This window comes from Rhinoraja longicauda, chromosome 1 (genome assembly GCF_053455715.1).
Source record: "Rhinoraja longicauda isolate Sanriku21f chromosome 1, sRhiLon1.1, whole genome shotgun sequence".
Taxonomy (NCBI): Eukaryota; Metazoa; Chordata; class Chondrichthyes; order Rajiformes; family Arhynchobatidae; genus Rhinoraja; species Rhinoraja longicauda.
Window position 1 is genome coordinate 109,144,351 of NC_135953.1, and position 16,520 is coordinate 109,160,870.

Sequence of the window (16,520 nt, forward strand, 5' to 3'; positions counted from 1 at the left end):
TCAATATGATCATGGCTGATCATCCAGCTCAGTAACATGTACCTGCCTTCTCTCCATACCCCCTGATCCCTTTAGCAAAAAGGGCCACATCTAACTCCCTCTTAAATATAGCCAATGAACTGGCCTCAACTACCTTCTGTGGCAGAGAATTCCACAGACTCACCACTCCGTGTGAAGAAATGTTTTCTCATCTCGGTCCTAAAAGACTTCCCCCTTATCCTTAAGCTGTGACCCCTGGTTCTGGACTCCCCCAACATCGGGAACAATCTTCCCGCATCTAGCCTCTCCAACCCCTTAAGAATTTTATATGTTTCTATAAGATCCCCCTCAGTCTTCTAAATTCCAGCGAGTACAAGCCTAGTCTATCCAGTCTTTCTTCATATGAAAGTCCCGCCATCCCAGGGATCAATCTAGTGAACCTTCTCTGTACTCCCTCTAAGGCAAGAACGTCTTTCCTCAGATTAGGAGACCAAAACTGCACACAATACTTCAGGTGCGGTCTCACCAAGGCCCTGTACAATTGCAGTAGAACCTCCCTGCTCCTAAACTCAAATCCTCTTGCTATGAATGCCAACATACCATTCGCTTTCTTCACTGCCTGCTGCACCTGCACGCTTGCTTTCAATGACTGGAGCACCATGACACCCAGGTCACATTGCATCTCCCCTTCTCCTAATCGTTCACCATTCAGGTAATACTCTGCTTTCCTGTTCTTGCCGCCAAAGTGGATAACCTCACATTTATCCACATTATATTGCATCTGCCATGCATTTGCCCACTCGCCTAATCTATCCAAGTCACTCTGCAACCTCCTAGCATCCTCCTCGCAGCTAACACTGCCACCCAGCTTCGTGTCATCCGCAAACTTAGAGATGTTGCATTCAATTCCCTCGTCCAAATCATTAATATACACTGTAAATAACTGGGGTCCCAGCACTGAGCCTTGCGGTACCCCACTAGTCACTGCCTGCCATTCCGAAAAGGACCCGTTTATTCCTACTCTTTGCTTCCTGTCCGCCAACCAATTTTCTATCCACCTTAACACTGAACCCTCAATACCGTGTGCTTTAAGTTTGTACACCAATCTCCTATGTGGGACCTTGTCAAAGGCCTTCTGAAAGTCCAGATATAACACATCGACTGGTTCTCCCTTATCCACTCTACTAGTTACATCCTCGAAAAATTCTATAAGATTCGTCAGACATGATTTGCCTTTTGTAAATCCATGCCGACTTTGTCCGATAATTTCACCACTTTCCAAATGTGATGCTATCACATCTTTAATAACTGACTCTAACATTTTCCCCACTACCGATGTTAGGCTAACTGGTCTATAAGTCCCCGTTTTCTCTCTCCCTCCCTTTTTAAAAAGTGGGGTTACATTAGCTACCCTCCAGTCCTCAGGAACTACTCCAGAATCTAAGGAGTTTTGAAAAATTATCACTAATGCATCCACTATTTCTGAGGCTACTTCCTTAAGCACTCTGGGATGCAGCCTATCTGGCCCTGGGGATTTATCTGCCTTTAATCCATTTAATTTACCTAACACCACTTCCCGACTAACCTGGATTTCCCTCAGTTCCTCCATCTCATTAGACCCCCGGTCCCCCGCTATTTCCGGCAGACGGTTTATGTCTTCCTTAGTGAAGACAGAACCAAAGTATTTGTTCAATTGGTCTGCCATCTCTTTGTTCCCTATGATCAATTCACCTGTTTCTGACTGCAAGGGACCTACATTTGTCTTAACTAATCTTTTTCTCTTCACATATCTATAAAAGCTTTTGCAGTCAGTTTTTATGTTCCTTGCCAGTTTTCCCTCATAATCTATTTCCCCTTTCCTAATTAAGCCCTTTGTCCTCCTCTGCTGGACTCTGAATTTCTCCCAGTCCTCTGGTATGCTACTTTTTCTGGCTAATCTGTATGCTTCATCTTTTGTTTTAATACTATCCTTGATAAAAGTTGACATCCTTGATGTCAAACCAAATCTTGGAAAGATGCCCATCTTTTGTAAAGATGCAAGAATTTGCCATCTGTAATCTAATCTGTCTTCACCACTTCTTCACACAGTAGGACTTTATAACAGAGTTTTTCCCTATCGCTATCATTATGTATTATTAAATCCACTCAAGCCATGGAACAATGTTCCAAATTGGTTTTACAGCATTAGTTTATTGATGTGATACTTTTTAGCCACTCGATCCTAATATTTTGTATCATTCGTTCTGTATTCTAATATTTTGCATCATTGTTCCAAAATAATTTTAATTGCTTGTTCTTTAAACTTAAACAGTATATCAATTCATGGTGGCTCTTCTACATCCAGGATTTCAGCAACTTGATTTTTTCCCCCACAATTGCCATGAACTTGTAAAAAGAGTAGAGTAGTTGGAGTGAAGGACAAGCCTGGCAGGAGAAAGGAACTCTGGATGACAAAAAATAGAGGTTCTGGTCAAGAAAAAGGAGGCACGTCAGATACATGCAACTAGGATCAAGGGAATCCATCGAGGAATCCAGGAGGTGTAGGAGTGCGCGGGAAAGGGGAAGGGAAGGGGGAAAAAGACACCAGATGGCTTTGGCAGATAAACAAAAATGAAAATCTCAAAAAAGATAGGTAGAGTCTTATTTCCTTGGAAAGCCGAAGGTTTGACTTAGATAAGCCACAAATAGTTGACAGGTATATACCAGGAGATTGCAGTCAGCTGCAAAACCACTACGGTTTTCAACATCACGAATACAGAATGGGACTGCCATAGTCCCAAGGGCTTAGAAACAGGCGTTCATAGTCAGAGTCATACAGAACAGGAATAGGCTGTCAGCACAACTCCTCTATGCCAACCAAGAGGCCCCATTCCAGCTAATCCCATTTGCCCACACTTGGCCCATACACCTTTCCTATCCATGTACTTCTCCAAATGTCTTTTAAATCTTGTTATTATCATATCATATTATATCTACAGCCGGAAACAGGCCTTTTCGGCCCTCCAAGTCCGTGCCGCCCAGTGATCCCCGCACATTAACACTATCCTACACCCACTAGGGACAATTTTTACATTTACCCAGCCAATTAACCTACATACCTGTGCGTCTATTGTATCTGCCCATTTCTGTTTTGTGCAGTTCATCGACTCTGCAAGTAACAGCAAAGCTGAAAAAACAGGTTTTTACATCGCAGCAGTTTTCAGTAAAACCCCCACATTGTGTTAATGCTCCAGCAGCCCCTTCAATACATATTTTACCTTCTCTATCTGGTTCTTGCCTCACTGCTCAAAAGCTTTCCTGTCATTTGCTTTAATTTGTGAGGCATTCTAATCAGAGTTTAAAAAGTTCTCCAGAATGCTCTGTTGGATTTACTGGCAAGCTGCTTACTTTCATGTCCCAAGTTACACTGCTACACATGGAAATGCTTTGTCTATCAAATCTTTACATAATCTTAAAAGTCCTCATATCAACAACTTAATCTTCTACTTGCAAGTGAAAACAGCTTAAAAAATCTGACGACCCTCAGAAATTTATTACCATTCTATGTGTGCCGCTTGATGGCACACAGGCCCAGAGCAAATCAGCCCCAGAGCAAATCAGGGAACAAACAAGGCAGCATTGCACTTCTAATCCATTCCTCAACCTTCCTTGTTGCAATCTTGCACCGCCATTCCAACAAGCTTCACTGGAGTGGGCTAATCTGTAAAGCAAATGGAAAACTGTTCCCCTTCATCAACCCCATTCCAGAACTTAGGTCACGAAACACTATTCCTATTGAGTTTCTGTCCACAGCCAAATCTTACATATGCAAATACTCAGAGGTCATCTCTGACATACTTAAGACAAACAAACAGGCTTATGCTAACCTGCCCCCTGCTGCACAACACCAGAATTCAAATCCACAAGAAGATTTGAAACCTCATTATCCTCCAGATGGCCAAAGTCAATGCTTGGCAAAGCACGTTGATGAATAAGCCAGCAGAGACTTTGGCCATCTGGCAAAAGGATCATTCACAGGTCAAGACCTTGATTTTGCCCTCGTTCCCCTTATTTACTGGGCAGCAGCGATACCTGCCATCCACTTTGCATTTGTTGGAGAAATGGATTGAATAGCAGGCATCTCAGAGCATTGAACCAATATCACCAATGCAGTCTCTGCAAAACCCATCAACAGGATAAAGAAATTCATATGGCCAAACCCCATCATCAAGACTCGACCTATACCTCAACCAGCACTAATGGGCAGTCCAGCACCAGATTCCTCAAAGCAGATGTGTCACAGCAAGTTTTGAGGAGAATGGAGGACATGTTTCAAGATGGCTGCCGAAGCCTCCTTGGAATAAAAATGTAAGATTTGCACCAACTCATGGCCAAAAACTGATCAAAAATGGAGCTACTCCTCAAATATCTCAAGCACATTGAAAGAGCTGGAAGGAGCAGGGGTGCAAATGAAAGAGCTGCTGCCCCACACCACCAGTGAGGAGAGATCAACTCTGACCTCCAGCACAGTGTATGGCATTTGCAAGTTTTTCCCATAACAATACATGTATGTTTCCTCCCACTTCCCAAAGTTAATTGATTGCTATAAATTGGCAAGATAGATTCTTGGGAGAATTGATGCAACTATGGGGGGGAGAATAAAAATGGGATTAATGTACGATAACTGTAAATGAGTGCTTGATGGAACGGATTCAGTGAGTTAAAGCTGCATGACTAACTCACTGAACATACTGCTCCTCACACTACTCAACTTCTTACCCCAGTCACACACTGCCAGCCCCGTCTATAGATCTCACATGGACCTGAATATCCACCTCAGATATGGAATGGAAGCAAGTAATCATCGTTCTGGAAGATTTGCTCAAACACTCAAATCAGGAGGAACAAAGACAGTGTTAAAGTGGCATCTTTGATAATAGAAACACGCCCCCAATTCCACCAGTGTAATTTTATTGTACATCTCAAAGAAAGCAAGCAAAAGGATGACCTTCACGCAGTATTGTTTGTTTTTCTAATCTAAATCAAAAGTCTTAATGTTTCAGTGTTACATAGAAACATAGAAAATAGGTGCAGAAGTAGGCCATTCGGCCCTTCGAGCCTGCACCGCCATTCAATATGATCATGGCTGATCATCCAACTCAGTATCCCGTACCTGCCTTCTCTCCATACCCCCTGATCCCTTTAGCCACAAGGGCCACATCTAACTCCCTCTTAAATATAGCCAATGAACTGGCCTCAACTACCTTCTGTGGCAGAGTGTTAAAAAACAATAAACTGGTGTTGAATGATGCAAAGCTCACTTTGCGCACAAACAAAACCACTTCGATTATGCAATTGCTTTATACAAGCACTTACTAACTTGATAAAATATTGTAATTGTGGAGGTGGAGTGACGGCAGAGGCCAGATACTGCTATTTGCACAGAAATGTGGGTTTACAGTAAACAAGTTACAATTGCTCTCTCCACTCTAATGACAAAAAGATAAAACCACCACACAAAACAAAATCAACACGTAAAATTTCTTCAACGTGGCTTCAATGAAGAGATATTAGGTGTAGGAAGGAACTGAAGATGCTGGTTTAAACTGAAAATAGACATAATAAGCTGGAGTAACTCAGTGGGACAGGCAGCATCACTGGAGAGAAGGAGAGGCTGACATTTCTGGGTCGAGACCCAGACTGGTTAGGGATAAGGGAAACTAGATATATTGATAATGCAGAGAGATAAAGAACAATGAATAAAAGATATGCAAAAAAGTAACGATGATAAAGGAAGCAGGCCATTGTTAGCTGTTTGTTGGGTGAAAACAAGAAGCTAGTGCGACTTGGGTGGAGGCGGGATAGAGAGAGGGAATGCCGGGGCTACCTGAAGTGAGATAAATCAATATTCATACCACCGGGCTGTAAGCTGCCCAAGCAAAATATGAGATGCTGTTCCTCCAATTTGCATTTAGCCTCACTCTGACAATGGAGGAGACCTCGGACAGAAAGGTCTGTGTAGGAATGGGAAGGAAAATTGTCCGACAACCAGATCAGGTAGGTTCAGGTGGGCTGAGCGAAGGTGTTCTGCGAAATGATCGCCCAGTCTATGTTTGGTCTCGATGTACAAGAGTCCACATCTTGAACAATGGATTATAGTAGATGAGGTTGGAGGAGGTGCAACCGAAACTCTGTCTAACCTGAAATGACAGTCGGGGTCCTTGGACAGAGTCGAGGGAGTAGGTATAGGGACAGGTGTTGCATCTACTGCAGTTGCAGTGGAAGGTATCTGGGGAGGGGGTGGTTTTGGTGGGAAGGGATGAGTTAACCAGGGAATTGCAGAGAGAACCGTCTCTGCGGAAGGCGGAAAGGGTTGGAGATGGGAAAATGTGGCTAGTGGTGGGATCCCTTTGGAGGTGGCAGACATTTCGGAGGATTATGTGTTGTATGCGACAGCTGATGTGGTGGAAGGCAAGGACCAGGGGGACTCTGTCTCTTTTGCGACTCGGGCGAGGTGGAGCAAGGGTGGAGCTGTGGGGTACCGAGGAGACACGAGGGCCTCATCTATGATGGAGAGGGGAACCCCCATTCCTTAAAGAATGAGGACATCTCGGATGTCCTGGAATGGAACGCCTCATCTTGGGCACAGATGCGGCGCAGACGGAGGAATTGGGAGTAGGGGATAGTCTTTGCAGGAAATAACTTCTTTTTTTTAAAATGAAAAATATTGTCCAGACCTGCATTACACCTCTCTCTGAATTGCACAAAGATGATAATCTGCCTTTCATCCTCTTTGCAAGTTATGGAATGCAGAAATTAAGTGGGAAGATGCAGATTGGTTCATATTTTGCTCCTCGCAAACTGCATCATCCTGCAGCTAGGTAATGCACTGTCGCACCAAAGCCACATTAGCAAAATAATTAAATAGAAAATATTTTTCCTAATAACATTAGATGATGCATTAAATTGTAACAAGGGCAGGCAGATAGTTCAAACAACAAAACATTAAACAGAGCACACCTCCATTGGAGCAGTGAGATGAGCAGAAAAACAAAATCCTATTTAAAAATGACATATACAGAACCTTTCTGGAAGACTATAAATAGACAACACAAAAATTTACTGCAGTTCCATTCCTGCTGCAGAAAGATACCCATTCCACACCAGTTGCAACACTAGCATTGCAATCATACTGGAGCAGTCAACAATTAATCCAAATCCATTATATTTATTACAGAAATTGATGGAGAAAAACAATAATATTTACAAAATCGAAGTAATGTCCTGGTAATAGACGAGGGAGTGTTTCGGTATCAGTTAACATATTCAAAATGAAGGTATCCAACCATAAAAAATACATTAGTGAGTGTAGAAATATTAACTGTCAACTAACATCTGACCACGATTATAAATAAAGCACATATAAAATTTGGATATTTGTTATTAGACCATAATTTAATTTTTTTTTACAAACACCCACAAAAAAACAATATTCCATGCTTACCGGTGACAAACAGCTCAAATTTCTTGCAACAATAACTTGTCTTTCATCACAGTACAAAAAGTACTAACAGTATTAGCACAAGTCAACTCTCACCACAATCCAGGGAGGTGTATTTGTAACGTTTCTCTGGTTTTTGATATTCATTAAAAAAAAAAATAGATCCTTTGTGTATTACATCCATACAATCCACTCCAAATTTGGACAATTGGAACCTCTTTATATTAGCGATTCTTCACTATTTTCTCTAATTTTGGTGGACGACCAAAAGTTATCCAGGATTTCAAATAGGGTTTCATTAACATGTGATGATAGACACAAAAAGCTGGAGTAACTCAGCAGGACAGGCAGCGAAGGAATGGGTGACGTTTCGGGTTGAGACCCTTCTTCAGACTGAATGGGTGATGTTTCGGGTCGAGCCCCTTCTTCAGACATGTTATAGGGATACTATAGTCAGTTTGCTTACTTAATTCTGTGCAATTTATCTCCTTTAGTGGTAAATGGACAAGTGTTTAAGATGTTTGAATAGAAGGCAACTGACTCACATTATCATGAGGGTCTCCATGACATGTTTCAATTTTACTACCAGGAAGTGATTATTACATATCTCAAGATTTATTTTCCAAAAAAAACTAAATAGTTTTGTTTGAGATAATCGAGTGTCATAGGGCCTTCCTTAATAACGCAAAAAAATAGAAGCAACAGTCCCTTAAGCCTCCTTGAATATTTAGCAAGATCATGGTTGATCTTTTACCCCAGTGTTCCTTTTCCCCCATATTCCCCATCTTGCAAAAAGCTAACCATCTACATGGTGAATGTACTCAAGATCTAAACCTCCATAGCCCTCTTGCATTCTAAATGGGCCGAATGGCCTAACTCTGCTCCTATGACTTATGAACATCAATTTCATAAATATACCAGGGTGAAGAACTTCCATCTCACCTCTATCCTGACTGGCCAAGCCTTTACTTTGAGATGGTCACCCTTGGTTCAATACAACCCAACCAGTTTTGTACCTACCCTGTCAAGCTGCTTTCCAATGACCAATACATTATCACACCCAGAAACCTCATAGAAGCTCAGTCACCGAATCCAACCATTCGGCAACTACTTTCAACAGTTAACCCTGATTTCTCTCTTCACCCTCATCATATACTCACCATTTTAATCCCACCCATGAGACACCACCCATCTCCTATTTCTAGGAATGTTAGTCTACAAATTGATAAATCACCATTTGAAATTAAACACACAATAAATGAAACTAACACCCAACCTGGTATTCATTCATTAGCACAGCAGTGATTTAATAAATGGCACAACTAGGACTATAGTTTTCAATATTTGTTTATCTTCCAGACAAAGTAGTTTTTAATTTACAATTTTCTCCCGCTTCAGGAACTTTTTTTTTTAGAAGCTTCCTTTTTTCTCCCCCTGGAAAAAAAAATTATAGTTTTGTTATTCTTAACAATTTGTATCTGGAAATAAAGTTGCAAGGTTTTAGAGATGCAATAGAAATAGAATCAGTGCTTTAAAGGAGGTGAACCATCTGCTTCACTACAATTGCATTGGCTCAGAGTCCTATTTGTGGGATGGATTTCCTTAAAGACCTAGCCCGTGTATTGAACAAATTGCAGGATACAGTTTACTAATGCAATTTGATTAGAAGTGCAAAACATTAAAAAGGGGGGGAAAAAACCCACTTGAAGATGAACATGTCAAACTTGCAGGCAAGATCACACTTTAAAAAAACAGTGCAGGCTTCAACTCTTTCAAAGCCTCCACCATGGACGCCTGCTCATCGACTTCTACTCCCATACCTCACACTAGAGTTGTTCTTCACTGGAAAATATAGGATGACATCATACAGATGATCACAGTGAAAATACTGTCTTAAAAGATATTTGGTTCATACAATGCAGCCATCTCTCCAAATCTTCCATACAGCAATATACCAAACTGGTGTCTCTGCCTCAGGAAGGAAAAATTTAAGATTGAGGGAATTCAAGGAAGGTTTATTAGGTTTGTACCCGAGATAGTGACATGGTAGAGGGAGTTGTTAATGTACTGCGAGGAAAGATTCATCAAACTGGACCTATGCACTTCAAAATGATGAATTCAGTGAAACTTGTAATATTCTTAGTGCTCGTCAGGGTAAAAACAGGGATGACATCTCCCATGCCCCGAGACCCCCAAAACTAAGGGCTTATGAGTGTGAGCCATTGAAAGAAAATTATCTTCTGATGGGAACACTGTATCTTTAACTCTCTTCCCAAAAGGGCTTCAGAGGATTAATAACTGTATTGAAGACGGGTGTTTAAAGATCAGTGTCATCAAGGAATGATGGGGTTAGTGCAGTAAAGTGTACTCAGAAATCAGCTTACATTTCATCAAATGGTCAAGCAGATATAAAGGGGCCAAATGATCAATTTCCAACTGCCCTATAGTTATACCCATCTTAGTCCCACAGAATGAAGATCTTGCCCTAATTGCTGAATCCATCAGCTTGGTAAAGAGTTTTCCAAAACTGTTCAATGTAGCTCAAATGGCCATCAAGCAAAGATAACTTTATTGCTTTTCATCACTACCATCTCAGTAGATCCTAATCCCAACCTCACCTGCATGGAACACTGACCATCTGCTACACCCTCCACTTTTATTCAAGCCCTTGGAACATATATAGTTGCCTTCGAAATCCATAATCATCTTTTCTCAAAATTCCCTGGGAACCACTTGCAGTTTGCACACACTGCAAAACTGAAACAGCTGTGTCACAAATAATATTCTCCAACACTGTGCTAGAGGCAACATTAATCCAGCCTTTGATAGTGCCCTTGATGTGGTATTATACCACAACATCCTCTAATACCTCCCTCCTTTTGAGCAGCTGAATAGTACTGGCCTCATCAGTTCTACCTACTGGTGGAGATATGCCTCCAATGTCTATTGCTACCCTGTGAAAGACCTTTACACTGCAAACGATCAAATTACTTGTTTGTCTTCAATTTTTTGATGAGACACACATGCTTTAAATTCCAGAAGAGTAAAATGTTTCCTTTTTCAAATTACATGGCTTCCCTTCTACTGATGGAGCATATCCTCCATTTCTCAGATGTTGTTCTCACCCCACCTCCTTTCAAATAGCTTCTCTAGTCTTGTAGTATCACCATACTATCCTCCGCATCCAGTACATCACCCTTAATTCCTGCCCGTTGAACCAGTCCCCACAACTAGCCACATCTTCTCCTCAGTCTGCAGTTCTTGGACCACATGTATAATGTCAGGCCTATCATGAGTATATTCTGATTTTTATAGGAAAGGTATTGAACAGAGATACTTTTTGCAACACAAAGAAAAAAATGTTTTGCTTTTTCTATTTTGCTTTCTCCATATACATCCCAATTCTCTTGGTATTGAATAAAAGAACAATGGTCATAAAATGTATGACTAAGTTATGAAGAAAGAGTTGATAAATGTGACTGAACTAAACATACGGAGGTACTTGAAGTAAATGTGCACATTAATTGATCATCAGCCCAAAAAGGTGGTAATTGGCTTTTCTGCTGTGTTTTATATTTTAACCCCGTCTTAATTAATTAATATAGTTCTATAATCTTGCACAAATTTAATATTTACTCATTACAGTTCCACCACTGATTTTCTGGCACTCTTGGTTCCAGAGCTTTGCTGGTTTATCCAGCTGGCCAAATGGGGATAGACATGCTGGCTCCAGCTGGGCTGGAGTTCCAGAGCCCTGGCCGCAGGTTGCAAATTCAACCCACCGATTGGCCATGGAAGTCCCAATGAGGTCTAGATTGGTTGCCAAGCCGAGGTGCCACATTTTCGGGGAGACCTCCAGGGCAGGGGGATTTCTCGCGGAACCCCTAGCGACCAAATTGACAAATTGGCCATGGAAGTCCCGATGAGGTCGAGATTGACTGTCTTGCCCAGCCTAGGTGACACATTTTCAGGGAGACCTCCAGGGCGCGGGGGATTTCTCACGGAACCCCCAGCTACATCTAGCGGCTGAATTGACAAATTGCAATTACTGACTGCTTTGCGGAAAAATGTGAGCCAAAATCGGAATGGCGGAAATGAAATAAGAAAGTGGAAACTTTCCACCAAATTCGGACAGGTTAGGAGGGATGCCTGCCCATTCCAACATGGAACTGCCATCCTTGGCATTCTCCACTGCCATGGCAAACTATAAGAATAATACCTTATATTCCACCTGCATAGTCTGCAACCCAATGGTATAAACATTGTATTTTGCAACTTCAGGTATCCCTTACCACCTCTGTTTCTGTATCTCCCCCTTCCATCCTATCTTCCCTCTCTCCACCCTCCTCTTCATAGTAGCCATCTTCCTTCTCCACTCTCAATCCTAATGCAGGTTCTTGACCCAAAATGTCAATAATCCCTTTAACCCAACAAGCTGCTCAACACACTAAGTTCCTCCAACAGTTTGTTTTTTGCTCCATAATCCAGTACATTGCAATCTCTTGGGTCTTCCTGCTTTCAATTTAATATTGGTTTTGTAACTTTCAGATACAGTTGGTTACATAGGTAAAGTCCAGCTCCTCACAACACATTCTAACTTCCTCCAACCACAAATTTCATTTCATCTTTTCAATTCAGCTCCCGACCCCAAAAGTAAGACTGCTTTGCATCCTACGTCAGCTTATACTGCACCTCAAATCCAAGATGATTTTTTAAAAGTTTCTGCATTTAATGGTGCAAAATGGTTTTCTAGCCTCCCATCTCAAAGCCTCCATAAGTCCAAGCTCATATGTTGCCTATAACTTTACATAGGTGTTCACTGATCAACATCAGTTCCACATTTACCAATACAATATACAATACAATACAATATATCTTTATTGTCATTGTACCCAGGGGTACAACGAGATTGGGAATGCGCCTCCCATACGATGCAATAATTTAGGTAATTTAGACAGCAGCAACCCAACGAAAACGAAATAGTTGTAACAGTTTTGGACATGGTAAAGTGCAAGTTGATCTATGCGTTGTGGCCATCCGGCTCAGCAGGACCGGTTCATAGCAGCTATGGCCCTGGGGATGAAGCTGTTCCCGAGTCTGGAGGTGCGGGCATAGAAGGCCTTGTATCGTCTGCCCGATGGAAGGAGTTCGAACAGACTGTTGCAGGGGTGTGAAGAGTCTTTGTGGATGCTGGTGGCTTTTCTGAGGCATCGTGTGTTGTAGATGCCCTCCAAGTCTGGTAGCTGTGTTCCGATGGCCCTCTGAGCTCTATGGACTACCCGCTGTAGAGCTTTCCTTTCTGCCTCCGTGCAGCTGAGGTACCACACAGGGATGCCATGCGTATGTGATGTCCCTTATAATATTGTGATGTCCCTTATAATATTCAACACTCTACTCCTTTAATTGGTTATTTCTGTATTTCATCCCTACAACTCCATTAGAACTCAGCATTACTCTAAAACTGGCCTGTTGTTCGCAGCCACACCTTCAGTTGTCTGGAACCTAAACTCTGGGACACTCTCACCATCCCTCTTAAATTTCAGCATTTTCCTAAAAAAAGTACTAACACATTTGGCATCAAAATATCCAAACTTCACAAAACACTGACTTTCATTCCTCATTTTAAAGTTGTTGCCTCAGAATCTTGTGATTTGTAGATTCAGTTATCCTTTAACAGATCAAGACAAGGCAATATTATTCTTTGAAAATAAAGTCATATTCCTTCAATTATTACAAATCACTTAAAAATAATCTTCAATTTATATACGGCCTCGTACCAGTTTATCGCGGATATCTTATATTCACTATAAACTCTGATACAAGGCTGAACATAGATTGCTGATTCTTTAAGTGTTTACTAATCATTGAACCATCATGACTTTATTCTCAAATTTTAATATTGCCTAACCTTGATTAAAGAAACATACTCATCCCTAGCATGACCAAACATTTACCATCTGAAAAATTAAACACATCATTTGTGGTGAGGACGTAGGGGGAAAGAATGGTTAAATGTAATAATCTAAACATTGGCATTCACACAATAAGTCAGACCACAACCAATGTAATCCATTTAACATCAAACACATTAGTTGTCAAGTTTAGCAAACTCCACAATCAGAGTTATTAGTCACCTACGTACTAATTTTCCAATGAAACAATTGAAAAATAAATTACAGACACCCAAGCTAAGAGACAAAATCTTCAGGCAAATCTCAGGCAAACACTTATGATTGCATAACTACTTCGATTATAAAGTGATAATCAATTTCAAAACAGGATTCGCAACACATTCCATATTTTTAAATAAACAAAAGACAGGTTTTAAAGTTTCATGGACTGATGTATTCACAATTTAAGGAAGCTGGTTGAATACAAATAGTACATTAGTTACAGAACTCTGGACTTCCCACGCTAAACAACTCTGGATATCTTGGATAGCAACTTTCCTGACGCAGAGCGCTTCAAATCAAATAAGTGTTAAAGGAAAAGAAATAGATAGTGCATTTCAAGCAGGGCCAGAAGCCAATTCCATTGTTGGGAGACCTATGCTCGGCACCAGGGGGAAAAATTAATATAAGAATCACATCTAGTAAAATAACGTTTCCAAACGAATGAGTCACAGAAAAGCACGAATCCCATTTTAAGCAGTTTGTCGTGTGTCATCATTCATTTTCAAGTGCTCTTTCCCAGGGCAAATGCAATTTGGTTGACTTACCTACCACTGAAAGAATTTGGATGATTAATTTATACTATATTTTAATGAAGGCATTTATCAAACTTGAATTTCGTGTTGGCCACGAATCCTAAAATAAAATGTTTTGAGGAAACCAGATGGTAGTACTCGGTCGACAGGAGCAAGATTTATACTAACTGTATACAAGAAGGAATTTCACGGTACATGTGATAAAGTGCCAACATTGACCCCAAACTCATACCACACAGAACAAACTATTGCTGATTTGATTATGCACCCTTATTCAAATTATCTTTTTTTAAATTTCCAAACCCTTCTTCCCGTAAACATAAACTACAATAATCAATGTTCATTATCGCTGATAGCCACCAAATGCTGGAGTAACTCAGCGGGACAGGCAGCATCTCTGGAGAGAAGGAATGGGTGACGTTTCGTGTCCAGACCTTCATTATCGCTGGGCGTCTCGATATAACATTTCCTGGGGGGGGGGGGGGGTATTTAAAAATTCCAGAAAGACAACTCCATTCCTAACACACCAGATTCATACTCGAGCACTCGCACTCCATTTTACAAGCCAATCAATTTAAATACCCACACACGTACATTTCTCACCCACACATTAGAAAATAAAGTGCAAGACACACAGACGTGAGGAAAGAATGAAGAACCTGATATTGAACAGGGGTGGTGGGTACGGTACGTCTGCGTGTTTACAGTGCAGACACAAACCACATTCAACACTCAGAGAGGATGACAGATTCACCTCCTTCCTACCTTCTGATATATCAAGGTCTGAGGTACCTTTCACTTGGGTGAAGCACCACTGGACATCGTTCCCACAGCCCCCGACTCCTGAAGAAAAAGAGAGAATTCATCAACAGTGCATCAACGCAAGGTGCAGCACAGCGTGACCTGCGGTGGAGGCAGAGTGCCCTCGCAACATGCCCCGTGTTGTGTGTTTGCGAGTGCTTACTTCTCATGGCTGCGAGTTGGCGCCGCCGTTACAACCAGGAGACTGGAGCCAAGCAAGACTCGGTCACACCCCACAGCGACGCTCCTTAATCATCTGCTGGCTGATCGACTCGGGGTTTGGCCATGGAAGGAGCTGTCCTGAATGACAGCCGCCCGGGCCAATCGCACCAGCACCAGCACCAGCCGGGCCGGCCCACTCCTCGCTGAGGAGCTTTCCCTGGTCCAATTACAACGCGCCGGGCAGATTATCCTTCGCTTGAGTCACGGCGCAGGGTTTTGCAGATTTACCAGATTTAAAGTGGGGTTTCCATTAATACAAACGGCTGCGGCGTTTCATCGTGTCAGTCTTTACAATGAACATTTAGGGTGGCGAAGGTTCACCCTTGTCTCTCAAGTACTTCGCTGGATTGAGTAAAGTTGCAGAGCACCTGTTGCAATATGTGGTTGGGGATGGGTATGGGTATGGGTTTGGGGGTGGGGATGGGGATGGGGGTGGTAGAGGGGGGTGGGGGCAGTGGGGGGGGTGGTGGTGATGGGGGGTTGGGAGATTGGGGGGTGGTGGTTGGGGGCTGGGGGTGGTGGTAGTGGGGAGGGATGGGGGTGATGCTGGGGGGGTGGAAGTGGTGGTGGGGAGGGTCAGTAATTTCTCAACAAATCTATGCCTTTTTTTGAGGCAGGTGTTAGGATATTGACTTGCTCCCAGCCCAGTTCTGAAGGATCTGAGACCCGAAACAGGGTGTCTGAGACCCGAAACAGGGTGTCTGAGACCCAAGACAGGGGATCTCAGATCTAAGACAGGGGATCTCAGACTACAACAGGAGATCTCAGACACAAGACAGGGGATCTCAGATACAAGACAGGGGATCTCAGATCTAAGACAGGGGATCTCAGACTACAACAGGAGATCTCAGGCACAAGACAGGGGATCTCAGACTACAACAGGAGATCTCAGACACAAGACAGGGGATCTCAGACACAAGACAGGGGATCTCAGACACAAGACAGGGGATCTCAGACACAAGACAGGGGATCTCAGACACAAGACAGGGGACCTCAGACACAAGACAGGGGATCTCAGACACAAGACAGGGGATCTCAGACTACAACAGGAGATCTCAGACACAAGACAGGGGATCTCAGACACAAGACAGGGGATCTCAGACCCAACACAGATGAGGCAGCTAGTTTGGGATGTGGAGGGGATTCTGTACAACACCAAAATAGTTTATCACAACTGATTATTTAAGACAATTCTCACCTACAAAAATGTCAAGTGCTGAAAATAGGATGCTACATTAGCATGCTAATGACTGGAGAAACTGAAGAGATTGCAGCAACCGGATAAATAATTGTAGAAACAAAGAACTGTAGGTGCTGATTTATACCAAAGAA

At 42.2% G+C, this 16,520-nt stretch overlaps 1 protein-coding gene across 2 annotated transcripts in view; it reads right to left on the bottom strand.

The window, feature by feature from the left end:
- LOC144596234 (serine/threonine-protein phosphatase 2A 55 kDa regulatory subunit B gamma isoform) overlaps positions 1 to 15,261 on the bottom strand; it is a 199,203-nt gene extending 183,942 nt beyond the window's left edge. The window contains exons 1-2 of one of the 2 annotated variants that reach the window (XM_078404461.1): positions 15,130 to 15,261; positions 14,958 to 15,008 (exon numbers count right to left, since the gene is read on the bottom strand). In XM_078404461.1, the coding sequence (XP_078260587.1) occupies positions 14,958 to 15,008; positions 15,130 to 15,136 (58 nt within the window). In that variant the 5' untranslated portion in view covers positions 15,137 to 15,261. Of the gene's footprint in view, positions 1 to 14,930; positions 15,009 to 15,129 lie in introns of both variants that reach the window. The other variant, XM_078404445.1, reaches the window with a different exon arrangement.
- Positions 15,262 to 16,520: the final 1,259 nt, after the last annotated feature.